Below are 14,166 nucleotides of genomic sequence, written 5' to 3'. Positions count from 1 at the left end.
AGGAAGACTTCAAAATAATAGTCCGACCACATCAAGGGCTACCAATCAAAGAGTTGACGGCACCGCAGATCTCCGAAGCGGTCATCATCGCCACGCAAAGGAAGGTGAGAGGGGAACACTTCCTTTTACGACTAAAGCCAGGATCAAACATCTTTATCATATCTACCCCCAAACAAGAGGTAGCAGATATAGTCAGGAAGATAACGACGCTCGTTATCAACGGCAAACAACACGCAGTAAAGGCTTACGTGACGGCCGGAGAAGACACAAAGAAAGGCGTCGTGCACGGATTGTCACCGCACACGAGTCCGGAAACACTCCAAGCCAACCTGCGCATCCGAACGCAAGGAGTGGAGATACTACGAGCGCGCATGCTCGGGGAATCAAGGACAGCAGTTATAACTTTCTATGGCCCCATGATACCACGCTTTGTTTACTACATGGGAGGAGAAATGCCCTGTTACCCATTCAAGAATACCGTACAATTCTGCAAGGCGTGCATACAAACAGGCCACAGGACGGACGTGTGCCCTCAACCTCATACCTCAGTATGCAACAGATGCGGCACTAAAGAGCCAGAGCCGGAGCACGAATGTAAACCCACCTGCACCACTTGTGGAGAGGAGCATCTTGCCGGCTCGAAGGATTGCAAGAAACGGTTCAAAAAGCCGCAGCAGAACAACAAAACGCCAAGGAAAACATCATCCAGAATATCCAAAGCTCCGAGCAAGGAATCTCCACCGAGGCCACGTTGGTACGACACGGACGACACGGAAGACGACGAATGGCCACCATTAAGGCGACAGGAAGACCTACAAGCGGCATCGCCACGGCAAGAGCGATCTGGATCAAGAGAGCGACGAAGAAGACGAGATAAGGACTCTGACTCTTCAGACTACCCCACTTCCAAACGCCAACCCACGGATACAGGGTCCAGGCAAAGATCTTCCACTCCAACAAGGAGGAAGGAACCCACCAACAATAAGGTGAGCTGGGCGGGGATGGTTTCTACCACGGCTCCCATAACATCCAACCCAGAATACCAAAAAATCGTATGCGAAAACAAACAACTCAAGCTAAGTTTAGAAGAACTTAGGTTGGAAATCACCACGCTTAAAAGCCAACTCACAACTAAGGCGGTACAAGTAAAGCCCACACATGCGTCACAACAACAAGAACACACGAAAGCGACGCCCTCTATGGACAAAACACTACAACTCCTGGTACAACAGATGCAAAGCATCCAAAACTTCCAACAACAATTATACGCTGATTTACAGGGACTTAAAGGATACGTAGAAGAAACGCTAGCCCGGCAAAGGCCACTACGTAAAAGAGCGAATAGCAACCCCAACGCACCGTCGGCGAGAAAAGCCAAGAATTGTACAATCTCGGACTCGACGGACGTCGAAAGTGTGATCAACAATGGCCAGTAAAACGCCCAGAACCGCAGACACCGCTGAGATATGGCACTGGAACTGCCGCTCTTTCCAAAGAAGAGCGGCAGCGCTACAGATATACATCGATTCGGCCATCAGCAAACCTGATATTATATGCCTCCAAGAAATAGGGAAGGGGACAGTCAAGCTGAGGGATTACTACACAGTTACGAATCAGCAATACCCCGTGTTGCTACATTAGTGCACACAGGGATCGCGGTCAGCGCACACTATGCCCCTCAATGCACAACAGAGCATCAAATCATTGAAATACACACAACGAAGAAAGGGAGAGCGAAGACCTTTATTTGCAACATATACAGCCCTCCCAAGGAACGTCGACCAGAGTTTGCGGATATTCTTGAATACGCACTCGGCCACCTAGAAGTAAAAGACAAATTTATACTCCTAGGCGACTTCAACGCTCCCCACACAAATTGGGGATACCGACGAGATACGCCCAAAGGCAGAAGCCTGGTAGAAATTACAGACAAATATGATCTAGAGCTAGCAACCCTCCCACTAACACCCACTAGACTAGGAAATAGCGTGTGCGGAGACACCTACCCCGACCTAACCTTCACGCTAAACATAGCGGATGGACAATGGAGGAATTTAGACGAAAATCTGGGTAGTGACCACTATGTTATTAGCTATTCAATGACCACACCCCGGCTAAAACGCGCACCAAAGCAGGCCAAAGTCACTAACTGGACGGCGTACAGAAAATATCCAATGTCCACAACACCCCCCAACACTGCCGAGGACTGGGCAAACGAACTCAAAGTCGCGCACAAAGCCACAACAAGAAACATATCAATTAACGCGAAAACCCCTGCAGTTGACCCACACCTGCTACACCTGTGGGAGGGACGGCGCAGCTTAACCAAGCGCTGGAAAAACCAGAGACTGAACAGAAAACTTAGGGCAAGAATAGCAACCGTAACGGAACAAGCAAATGAGTATGCCAGACAGCTGCAAGCAGAAAATTGGCTTCAATTTTGCGATTCATTAAGAGGGACGCTATCCACCGCTAAAACATGGGCTATCCTACGTAGTATGATAGACCCGGACTCTACAAAAACGGCAACAACGAGAACAATACGCACCATAGTAGGTGAATACAAAAGTAGCACCGATGCACTGATCCAAGCCCTCAGGGACAAGTATATCAAAACAGGGGGTGATAGCGTCGAATCTCTCAACTACAAAGGGCCAACAAACGATCCACTAGATGCGCCCGTTACGGTTGCGGAACTATATGCAGCGGCACAGGACATCAGACGAAACACAGCACCCGGAGAGGACGGCATCACCAACGCAATGCTGCACAACCTCAGCAATGATCAACTCGTACGACTAGTAGACTACTTCAACAAGGACATATGGGAAACTGGTACGATTCCACAGCAATGGAAGGAAGCAACCATAGTCCTTATCCCTAAACTGGGAAAACAGAAAACTATTCAAAACCTGAGGCCAATCTCTCTTACGTCATGTCTCGGGAAGCTGTTTGAAAAAGTGATACTCACGAGGTTAACCGATTATATCGAAAGACAGAACCTCCTGTCGCTGTACATGTATGGCTTCCGCAAACATCTTGCAACACAGGATGTTTTTCTCAGACTCCGAGACGAAGTAATTAACAACGTGGCGACTGGAGAAGAAAACATAGTGGTGGCGTTAGACCTAAAGAGCGCATTCGACACTATGTCTCATAAGCTCATCATGGAGGAACTAGAAAAAATGGGGTGTGGGAAAAAAACTTTTGACTACATCAAATCCTTCCTAACTGGCAGGACTGCCACGATAGGATTGGAAGATATACGATCACCCAAGCTAAACCTCCCCAACAAAGGAACTCCACAGGGAGCTATACTCTCGCCATTATTGTTTAACATTGGCATGAACAATTTAGCAAGAAGGTTACATCTAATCCAAGACCTCAAATTCGCGCTCTATGCGGATGATATCACCTTATGGATGCACAAAGGCTCGTTAGGCCACAAAGAAAGCACCCTGCAAGAAGCCATCAACACTGTCCAACACTTCGTGGCAGAATACGGCATGGCCTGTGCACCAGAAAAGTCCGAATGGATCAGAGTCCATGGACGAAACTACCGTAACAGACCAAACCTGCACCTCCAACTAGAAAACAGCACGCTTCCAGAAAGGAACAAGATTCGTGTCTTGGGCCTCTGGATCCAAAGCAACAGGCGAGCGGATCACACTATCGCAACCCTGAAAACGACAATGAAGCAAATAGCAAGACTAATCGGAAGAATCACAAAGAAGGGGAGAGGCCTTCACGAAAGCGAAACAATACGACTCGTTCAAGCTTTTATCATCAGCAGGATAACATACGCTCTACCCTATCAAAACTTAAATCGCACAGAAACAAAGATGGTGGATCAGATCATACGGGGCGCGTACAAAGCGGCACTAGGATTACCGGTCAACACCTCAAATGAAAGACTGCACGACACAGGAGTTTACAACACCTTTGAAGAGCTCAAGGCAGCAGTTCTGATAAATCAGATGGAGCGCCTATGTCTCACAGAAGCAGGACAACAACTACTGACTGAACTAAGCTACCCGGTGAGACCGCAATATTGCAGTGACCGAATCCACCAGATCCCAAGTCAAATCAGGAAGCAAATACAAGCCACACCGATACCAAAGAACATGAATCCCGAATACCACAAAGGCAGAAGACAAGCCCGAGCCAAGCAACTTATCAAAAGCTTTGGAAACAATCAAGATGTGCAATACACAGACGCCGCTCGGACCACCAGAGGACACGTCATAGTAGCAGTTCGCAACACACAGCGAAAAAGAGCCGATATAACGGCCTCAATAAAAACAACTTGCACAGCCACTGCCGAAGCCTCAGCAATCGCGATGGCAATCAAACACAGCGACAGCGCCGGGCACTCGGCACTGGTTATCTCCGACTCTCAAGCAGCATGCAGAATGTACATGCAAGGCAGATTGCCACGAATCGCGCTAAGAATAATAGGCGACGCACTCCAAGAACAACATGCAATCATATGGTGCCCAGGACACGAGGGCATCCCAGGCAATGAGAGGGCACACTCCCTAGCTCGAGAACTCACAAACCGAGCAGGGAACCACAGCCCTTGCCAAGATAGCCCAATTACGGCCCGAGACATCCTCGAGCACCAACGTCGCACAAGAGAGCGCCTTGCCCCCCCCGCATCGGCAACTGGGGTTACAAGAAGCCCGCGCATACAGAAGAATACAAACACACACCTATCCACACTTAGGAAGAGCACACCACATGAATCCCACACTGCATGCCGGCGCTTGTCCATGGTGTGGTGCATGGCCGTCACTACCGCATGTGACGTGGGAATGCACGAATAGACCGCAGGAAGCAAACTCGCGTCACATCCTTACCTACAGTAGGGAGCCGTGGGAGATCCTCCTCGCCCAGCCGGAGCTGGAGGCCCAAAGGGGCCTCTTGGACCAGGCGCAGAGGGTAGCAAGGATCACTGGTGTCCTGGACTAAGGACCCACCCACCAGCTCCCTTTCACCCAACCACTTTCCTTATTCCCCTTTTCCCCTCCCTCAATAAATAAAGTTTTTCCATCCATCCATCCAGCCCCTTTCTAGAAAACTTTAGCTCGGGCACGGAAATTAATCGGTAACAACTTTGAGACGTGTCGGATGCTGTTAATAAGTTCAAAACAATTGAAGCACGTAAACAACTATTAATAAAATACATTGGGCTACAATAATTTTAAAATTTCTTTCCTTAGTCCGATGAGTGTTTACAGGCAGAGTTACGCTTTCGCTGTGCATGTGGAGTGTGCTTAACTTAGAATCGACAGCGAAAACAACGCTGTCTTATCGACCGTAGGCCGTTACCGAAGCCAAATACCCTTAGCGAAAACCAGCAGCACCATTTATTTGGAAATCAGCGAGTCCTACAAGGCAGCAAGACGAGACGATTTCTGCGAAGCGGCAGCCGTCAATTCCGAGGGTGCCGCCATGTTTGCAACGCTAAAATCTTAGTGAGCGTTTAGCGCCTCCGCTATATTCGAAAAATAGCGGACGCACGCTACGAGCAAAACTGAAATACTGTTCTGAGCATGCGCAGTATGACCCCGCTATTTTTTTGCGTTTAGCATGGTGCCATTTCCGCGATACTAAAACTGTCTATTGTATGGTCTATTGTATGGTATTGGTTCCAAGTATACGTGGGATCCCCAGCTTTTCTTTCTTTTTATTGCGATAGCAATTATATGGACACTCCAAGCGGACTTCTGCCGTCGTCGTCGCCGTCACCATGAACGCGACTTCTCCCGTCACGCGAAAGGCCGTAGGGGGATGGAAGAATGGAGGGAGGGGAGGTGACGTTTAGCTGTGGTACCAAATGCGTATTTATATAAAAACGTTGCGAGATGAGAATGTGGTAAAGACTTCTGACGCTGCTCGACGAGTGTTCCGTTCTGATCTCGTCGAAAATCTCCGGGGCGGGCCCCCATAGGCACCAGCAACAGTCACCAACGCCGTGCGCGTTCGGTGCGAACGCGGGCAAAACGCCGACGACGTCGACAACAGTTCTGCGCGTTGCTGGTTTTGCTGCATGTCCAAGTTTATACAGCTGATAAAACTAATTTCCTTTCTCCTCCTTTATACTCCGTACAACTGGTCTCCACGATATTTTAAGTTTATTATCTCTCTCTCCGTATAGCTCTCTGCTAATTTGCTGTCGCAATCAATGCTTCGCCTTTGGGGTGAAACTGCGACATTTTTTTTTCTTTCTTTCTTTCTTTTATGCCGAACGAGGAAGAAAATGTGGCACGCTCTCTCGCGCACACGTGCGACCGTGTAGCGTGTGCCACGCGCAAGCTTGCCGTATTTCTGCGACGACTCGAACTGTGAACTGCGTTTCTCTGTCCTGTTCCTTTTCTTCGCTATCATCGCAGACTTCTACGCCTATCAAGTGCCACCAGTGAGTATTTTTATACAGATATGATTATCTTCCTGTCCTGGTTGCCTAGTCACTTCTAAGGCAAACTGCAGCAGTGGCGTCATTCTAGTTTGCTGGAACGGCGCCATCAGTTTGAAGCACCCGTTAACAATTTGATTTTGTATCAGTGTGTGAATAGGCTTATACCTTTACGACTATCGCTACCGCTACTGCATCGGCTCGTAGTACATGCAGTGTGAGCTTTCTCGAGTACGTGGCCGCATTGAATGGTCTAGACGCTGACTGCGCATCACTTTGCCGCCTTACCACCCCGAGCGCGGTTTTCTTGGTTGCGCTCAACGCATGTTACTTGACTGTTTTAGCACAGCGTTGCTTACGCTCCGCTCGGCTAACATTTCACGCACACCGCTGGCTGCACGAACTACGTTTATTTCGCTTGTTTGATAAGCCCGTCTTCCAGAGACGCTGGTTATGTCGTCGACGGCGGCCCGGTCGGTGGCGGAGGTGCCGCCGTAGAACAAGGGTGATCGCGCCGCAGGCCGGCGGCCGACGACATGGAAGGAAGGACTAGTCAACAGTCGAAGAACCCCTCGTGGGCAATCCCCCTTGTTCTACGGCGGCGCCTCCGCCACCGCCTGGGCTGCCGTCGACGACATAACAATTGGCGACGAGGTGAAACGGACTTCTACTGCTGCGGGCAATACATCCGAACCTTGCCACTACTACTGCTTCGGATTACGCTTCTGCAATGGACGCCTGGAACTTTACTGCTACTGAGACGCATCCCTGTTCTACTTGTACTACTGATGCTGCAACGCGTCCAAGTTGCCTGCCATGCTGTCTATGAAGAACCCCTGCTATATACTTCTGCAACGACTTACATTACGGACCTCAGATGCTACTCCGGAGACGCATCCCTACTTCCTGCAAGGGCTCAGACGCTACCCGGGCGCTAACCCTACTTCGAACGCTGCTGCTGCGATGCGCCCACTACGTCCACGGACCAAACAAAGGTATGCCTCGTCTGCTGTGCACGCTATTGCTGATACCCGGGTTTGTCCTTCCTACTATTGCTTCGGACCACGGACGCCGAACGCTACACCGCGTTTCATTGATGCGGACGGGAACTCAAACGCTGCCAAGACATAGACTGCCCGGACTACTGAAGCTTAGCAGACTGCATTTTTACCCGCGTTCCAGAGTTCTCCTACTCGGGCGCCGACCATGCTTTGTGGAATTCCGCCGCCGCCTTTTTTGCAGACGCCGGGTTCACCCCCCATACCGTGGACGCATTGGCATCGCGTTTTCCAAATCTACGTGGAACTGGCCGGGGACACCACTCCTGATTTCAAAAAGAGGATTCTTCTTACCGCCCTAGGGGTTGAGGGCCTGCTTACATATTTCGAGCTCCAAGAGGCCCAGCCACAGGCCGGGAACTCCAAACATTCATCGTATGATGAGCCTATGGACGTGTACGAGGAGACGCTAAAGATGCTGGAGTGACACTTCGGAACGCAAGACACCAGCGGTCGAGAGACGCCTACAGTTCTCAGCATCTCGTGTACTACACGAGCCCTTACGAGTGCCGAGCGTCCCAAGGAGACGCCTCCGGGTGTCCGTTCGACAGAGGCAACGCAGTTCACTTCGCTGTCGGATTTGTCAGGCGACAGATCAACCGAGCCAAATGCGGCTCCTGTGGACTTCACCTGTGCCGGACTTTTACGGACGCCATGCGGTCATGTACGACGCAGCCTTCTGGGCCGATGGGCCCATGAACTCGTACCCCATGCTCCTGCCGATGGCCATCGGTCCACAGTGTCCACATTGCCACGTGAACCATGCGACGCTACTATTAGTTCACCACTTCCAGCATCGGCAAGAAGTCGCCGTACCAGCGGGCCTGAGTGCTCCGACTTGCAAGTGCGTGAACCACCTGCGGCTTGTGCAGAGGACTTGGATGGAGGTCCCCCTTGTTCTACGGCGGCGCCTCCGCCGCCGCCCGGGCCGCCGTCGACGACATGACTCTGGTCACGCGTGCTCAGCGTGGCTGTAAAACGACAAAGCAACCAGTATAGTAGTAGAGGTTTAGGTTGGGAAAAGATGCGTATTTCTGCAGCCCTTATAGGGAGTAACCAGTATACGCACCCAAAAGATCCCATCACACGGCTTCGTAGCGGAGCGTGGGCAGCGTTCTTCGTTCCGCTGCCGATGTGAGCGTTGTGCGCACGCGCATTAGCGCTGCCGATAGCGTTCCGCTGAGCGGCTGTGCGCAAATCGTTAGGATACGATGGTCTGAGTGGTGCAGACCGTGAACGCTTTGCTAGAACTGTCTACTGTTTGCTTAGTCATATCCCGACGCTCAGCTGGCGAGCATAATTGTAATTAAGCGGTTGTTAGGGCAGGACGTATTAATAATAAAGCTCAGAAGGTTAACACCGCGGTTTGTGCGACTTAGCCACGCTGTTCTTGAGCAAGGCCAAGAGGATATCAGCGGCTTCTTAAGCCACGATCATACGCACTTAAACGTACTCTCTAAAAGCATTGAAGTTCAGCCATCCCCTTTCTGCAGGAGTAACGACATTTTCCACATCTATACATACGTTCGATAGATATTATCGACCTATGTATGTTTGTGCGTGCTCAGAGTGAATGTAATCATTAAAACTTATTTCTTGTCTAGTTGGTTATAAATGGCTTCATGCGTATTAACGCAATAAATCACAACAGTGGTACAAGTAGAGGTGACAGGCACTCACATTGACTATTTAAGTTAGTACCCGTTCCGTATTCTTACACCTCTCTTGCTCTTTATTGGGCTAGAATGTGTCAAGTGAACGTGCTCCACTGGAATTTGCCGGAACGCCTGAAACGAATCATGTACAAGCAGTTACTGCGCTAATAGGACTTGCTGAGTGTCGTTGTTCTTACTGGTATTGATTGGGTGCTAGAATAATTTTAACTTCCAGGAGATATATCCGGTCTGGAGAAGCACCAGAATAAATTCGACCACCTGTGGGTCTTTAACATGGAGCCATATTCGGCAAACTGACATTTTGACAATTGCAGCCCTGAGCAATGCAACCGCTGAAGCCGTACAACGAACCCACGATCTCATTCTTTGTAGCAGTATTCCCACCGAGGCACACCGGCAGCTGTTGTTAGAGACTAGCATCAAGACGATATTATCTGCTTTCGAAGACAGCAACCCCACTACAGTGCTTCTTCACAAGCGTGCTATTCCGTCACAGGCTGACCTGCTTGCTATCTGCCATCTAAAGACGGGTCATGTCTGAGTCCGGGCTCATAAAGACGCTCCTTAGGTCATGGCAACTCATCTACATCGTAGCCGTGCCCCTGCTGCTGCTGCCACTACCCCTGTACATGGAGAGTAAGGTGAGGCTCACATTTTTCGATCCTCTTGAACAACTTCGTGTGACGAGGCCCGATCATGTTGCTTGGCGGAACAAAGGCATTCTTCATCACATGATACAGAATGCTTCTGCGTGAGAGGTCGTGAACCTTTTCGAATAGGATGTAGCGCTGACACTAACGGAAACTTTAACGACGGCTACGGGCCGAAGAAATTAACGAATTCTCCCCGAATGGTCGAAATGAATGAAAGGAAGTCGAAGAGTGGGAAGAACTGCAATCGAGACAACATCAGAACGAAAACATGGAGATCTGTACTCCCTAAAGAGGAGCACCTAACGTTAAATAAGATCGAAGTGTTCAACACATTCCATTTGAGGGTGCTCGTGGTGCACTATTTATTCTGTCCATCCATGCCACTGATGTGGCCTGTAAAGTAGAGAGTTAACGTAAAATGAACGCGCAATGTGGAGAGTGCTGTGCAAGCCACCAGACATATTCCAGGGTGTACAGGCGTATGTCTGGGTGTTGGACATTCGCCCAACTACGCGAGAATGGCCAATAAGCCCACAGTGGTTGGGTATTGTAACTTCTCTCAATCTTATTTTCGGTTTTCATCGTTCAGTATAACGTCCAGCTGCTTGCATATGAAATGACCTCGAGATTGAAAGTTATCTTAAAGCATTTATGAAATAAAGCGCACGAGCATGACGACCAAGAATGGCACGCAAACACACCTTTAACTATTCCATGCGACGCACACAACTGTCGTCCTCGTCCACTACAGCATTTCCTGTTTCGGCCTCCGAAACACATGCACTGTTGCCAGTGGTCTCAGAGCGCCTGTTGAGTGCAACACCCCGCACTAATTTCCAAGCACTTTTGTTACGCCATAGTCGGGCAGCTTTCTTACACACACACGCTGAAGCATTGTTTGCGTGCTGATGAAGGCTCTCTAGCGATAGCGTAATGGTTGGCGTGGCTGGCTCACAACTGCAAATTGCTAAAGTGACACGAGCTCGAATCCCAGTGGCTGTACCCAAAGTTTTCTTCTTCTTCGCTTTATGGCGATGATGAAGCTCTGGCTGAAAAGCTTGGTGACAAATTAATAACGATGAAAGTAATTGTCGCCGCCATCCTAACGGATTGACCAGAAAAGAAACGTATCGGGCATTTCACTGCTGTGAGAGTAGAATCAATTCGGCTCCGAGTGCGCAATATTCACAAAAAAAGAGGTGCGAACGCAGTCCACAGCTCGCAAACTACGCGTCTTACAAGTACGCCACAGGATGAACAATGATGTAGTTAAACTAAAGTAGAAGCTCCCGCCCAGCAATATGTTTCGCGAGAAGCGTTCGTTTCCCAAGGCCACCACGACCCCCGCTTGCCTTTCAATGGGAAAAAAAATACTTCGGGCTCTGGAAACTGTAATGTATGATAGCCTGGTTGAAGCATGGAGACTGGTGGTATCATTCAAATGCACATCTGCTTCTAATCGGCGCACAAGGTGGTGACTGTTCGTGCTGAATGAATGAATTCTGGGGTTTTTTACGTGCCAAAACCACGATTTGGTCATGAGGCACGCCGTAGTGGGGGATTTCGGAATATTTTTGACCACCAAGGGATCTTTAACGCGTGTCCCCCATTGAACAATGCACGAGCGTCTTTTTTTTTTTTTTTTTGCATTTCAGCCCCATCAAAATGCGGCCGCCGCGGTCGGGACTCGATTCCGCGACCTCGTGCTTAGTTAGCAGCGAAACCCCATAGCCGCTAAGCCACCACAGCGGGTGACCGTTCGTGCTGGGAGCAAATTGTTCTTCTTCGCAGGCCGGTCTCAGTGCGTACGCGATGCTCTGGATGGCCTTCTACTGGACGGCAGAGCCCATTCCGCTTCCAGTGACGGGTCTCATGCCTCTCGTGCTGTTTCCACTGTTCGGCATCCTCACGACTGCTGATACGACCAAGATGTATTTCAACGTGAGTAAATATACATTGCACCTGCAGCAGCTGGTCAGTATGGATCACCGCAAGTATGAGCTGATGCTTTGAGCCCAGAACATAATAATAAACCCCACTTGGTAAACCGCAGTTTATGAACGCCTTCTCGAAGCAAGAGCGACACACCTCCTCCGGCCCTAAAGGGACGACGTTTAGCTGCGGCACCAAATGCGTATCTTGCGACCGGGCGCATGGGGAACTGGCGACTCAATCAAAGTCTGAGAAGATTTAACATAAAAGGCCTGCGCTTCCGGTGTTTTGTTTCATGACATTTGTTTATGGGCTGTCATTCTCAAAAATTCTGAGGAGAAGTATAAACTTGGACATGTAGCAGCACCAGCAACGCGCCGAACTGCTGTCGACGGCGGCGGCGTTTTGCCAGCGTTCGCACCAAACGAGTGCGGCGTTGGTGACGTTTTATGAAGAATGTGCCATCCTTTGCAGTACACCCTATCGTGGTGTACCGTAGCGACAATAAGGCCATGGTCCCTGTGGTCACTAAATAAATTAAAACCACCGGATCATGTACATTTCTCATTCATCAATAGTTCAAATAACCAATTACACCATCACATCTTAATAGTCATAATTGGAAGTACATCATGCCCACCATAGTACAGATTCGCTAGTCTTCCGTCTCCACCCACGTGGAAGGGCTGACAGTTTTTTCCTGTTGTTATTGTTGTTGTTTTCTTGATGGACCAAGTACTTGTAAACGTCATGTACCCACACCTGCCCTGGTTACCAGGTGACCGGCAGTATTGAATGAAATAAAAAATACAAAAACCTAGAAGACCAAGCATAGACAGAATGCACTTCCTGCTGCACTTTTCAGTTATTTAACACTGGTTTGTTAACTTCGTCATTCGAATAATTTTAATTCTCCTAATACCACGTTAAGGTAGATTGGTTCAAGACCACTAGCTTATATATCGCTAGCTACGGAGGAGGAGGAGGAATAACTTTATTGAAAAGGGGTTGGGGTGAAATGTTATGAGCTCGATGGGTGGGGCCCCAAGTCCAGGTCTCCACTGGCCTCTGCCTTACGTGACCCAGAAGTGCTAGCTGCACCTCGGGGTCAGAGCTGGCGAGTTGTGCCTCCCATTGCTCCAAAGTGTTCAATAGTTCAAATTTACCTAAAAAGGTATTTAAATTTGGTGGTCTATTTTGGCAACCCCACGAAATGTGGTATAGCGATGGCGAGCCACCACACCACGGACAGGCGTGCCCATAGAGCGTTGGAAAATTTTTGTTTAATCTTTGTAGGTTTGGAAAGAACACCGTTTGAATCCTGCGGAGGTCTATGGCGTCCTCCCCTTCTAATGATTTGTGGGGGGTGCTGTATTTTCGTCGCGTGCCACGCTGGTGAGCAAGAACTTCGCGAGGGGTAATTCGGGATGGGTCATTGTCCTCCTCGGTTGACTCCTCCTGGAATGTTTGGGGAATTGACAGTGCGGTCGAGGCTCTGCTCGGTTCGTGAGCCCTCGAGCAAAAGCGTCCGCACTCTCGTTTCCCTCCAGGCCTGTGTGTCCCGGACACCAGATCAACCTGTATCTGTTTGTCAATCTCCCGCCAAGGATTTCCTAGCTATGGAGGCTTGTTCGTCGGACTGAAGAACCCGGATTTTTCCTTCTCTATAGTGTGTGTGTCGTTGTTTCAGAACATCGGCTTCGTCATGTTCGGATCGCTCGTCGTGGCAGCAGCTGTGGAAGTAAGCAACTTGCACCAGCGCCTCGCCATTGGATCGCTTCTGACTGTAGGCACCAGCAACCGCAGGTATATAGGAGCAAACGTTGCTTCTCCATTTTTTTTTAATTCTACAACGTTCAACAGAATGTGTAGTGGTGCTTCGCAAGTAAGGTATGCCCTATGTCAGCAACCCCCATCCCCCTCGTCTCCTAGAGACGAGGGGAATTAAGATAATCGAAGAGGGATACCATGGTAACTGTCATCACAAACGGGCACTCCTAAGGCCTTTGGGCTAGGGTACATCTACCTGAAAGGCATGATGCTTCATGTTTTTGCTGATTTTTCACATATTGAGCATGATAGTACCATATACAGGGTGTTTCAGCGAATACTTTCAAAATTTATTTAAGGTTGCCTGTGGCAGACAGGCCAATTCTAGTTAATGAGCTGGTCTACTCGAAGAGGCGGACATTCTTGCACAAAATATTGAAATGCATAATTGACTAATTAACAAAAATTCACTAATTAAGTTTTTAATTACCTGATGGCCCATATTCCAATTTACAAATTGTAGCCGTGGAGTTCGCAAGGCGGATCTACTTGCAACGAATTCTCAGGATGACACCAGTTTCGAGATATTAATTCGCGAGCTTTGCGGAGAAATGCATTGACGTTCGAGTTAATTTTGTGCTTCAATGCATAAAGCAACG

General features: G+C 49.2%; 1 protein-coding gene across 1 annotated transcript in view; it reads left to right on the top strand.

Moving 5' to 3' along the window:
- The first annotated feature begins 9,665 nt into the window (after positions 1-9,665).
- The window catches only part of LOC119448757 (solute carrier family 13 member 2), a 30,811-nt gene continuing 26,310 nt past the window's right edge, over positions 9,666-14,166 (top strand). The window contains exons 1-3 of the mRNA XM_037711980.2: positions 9,666-9,793; positions 11,597-11,746; positions 13,428-13,543. Coding sequence (XP_037567908.1) covers positions 9,686-9,793; positions 11,597-11,746; positions 13,428-13,543 — 374 coding nt within the window. The 5' untranslated portion in view covers positions 9,666-9,685. The remainder of the gene's footprint in view (positions 9,794-11,596; positions 11,747-13,427; positions 13,544-14,166) is intronic.

This window comes from Dermacentor silvarum, chromosome 4 (genome assembly GCF_013339745.2).
Source record: "Dermacentor silvarum isolate Dsil-2018 chromosome 4, BIME_Dsil_1.4, whole genome shotgun sequence".
Taxonomy (NCBI): Eukaryota; Metazoa; Arthropoda; class Arachnida; order Ixodida; family Ixodidae; genus Dermacentor; species Dermacentor silvarum.
Note: the sequence above shows the minus strand (reverse complement) of the source record. Positions and strands in the feature narration are given on the sequence as shown.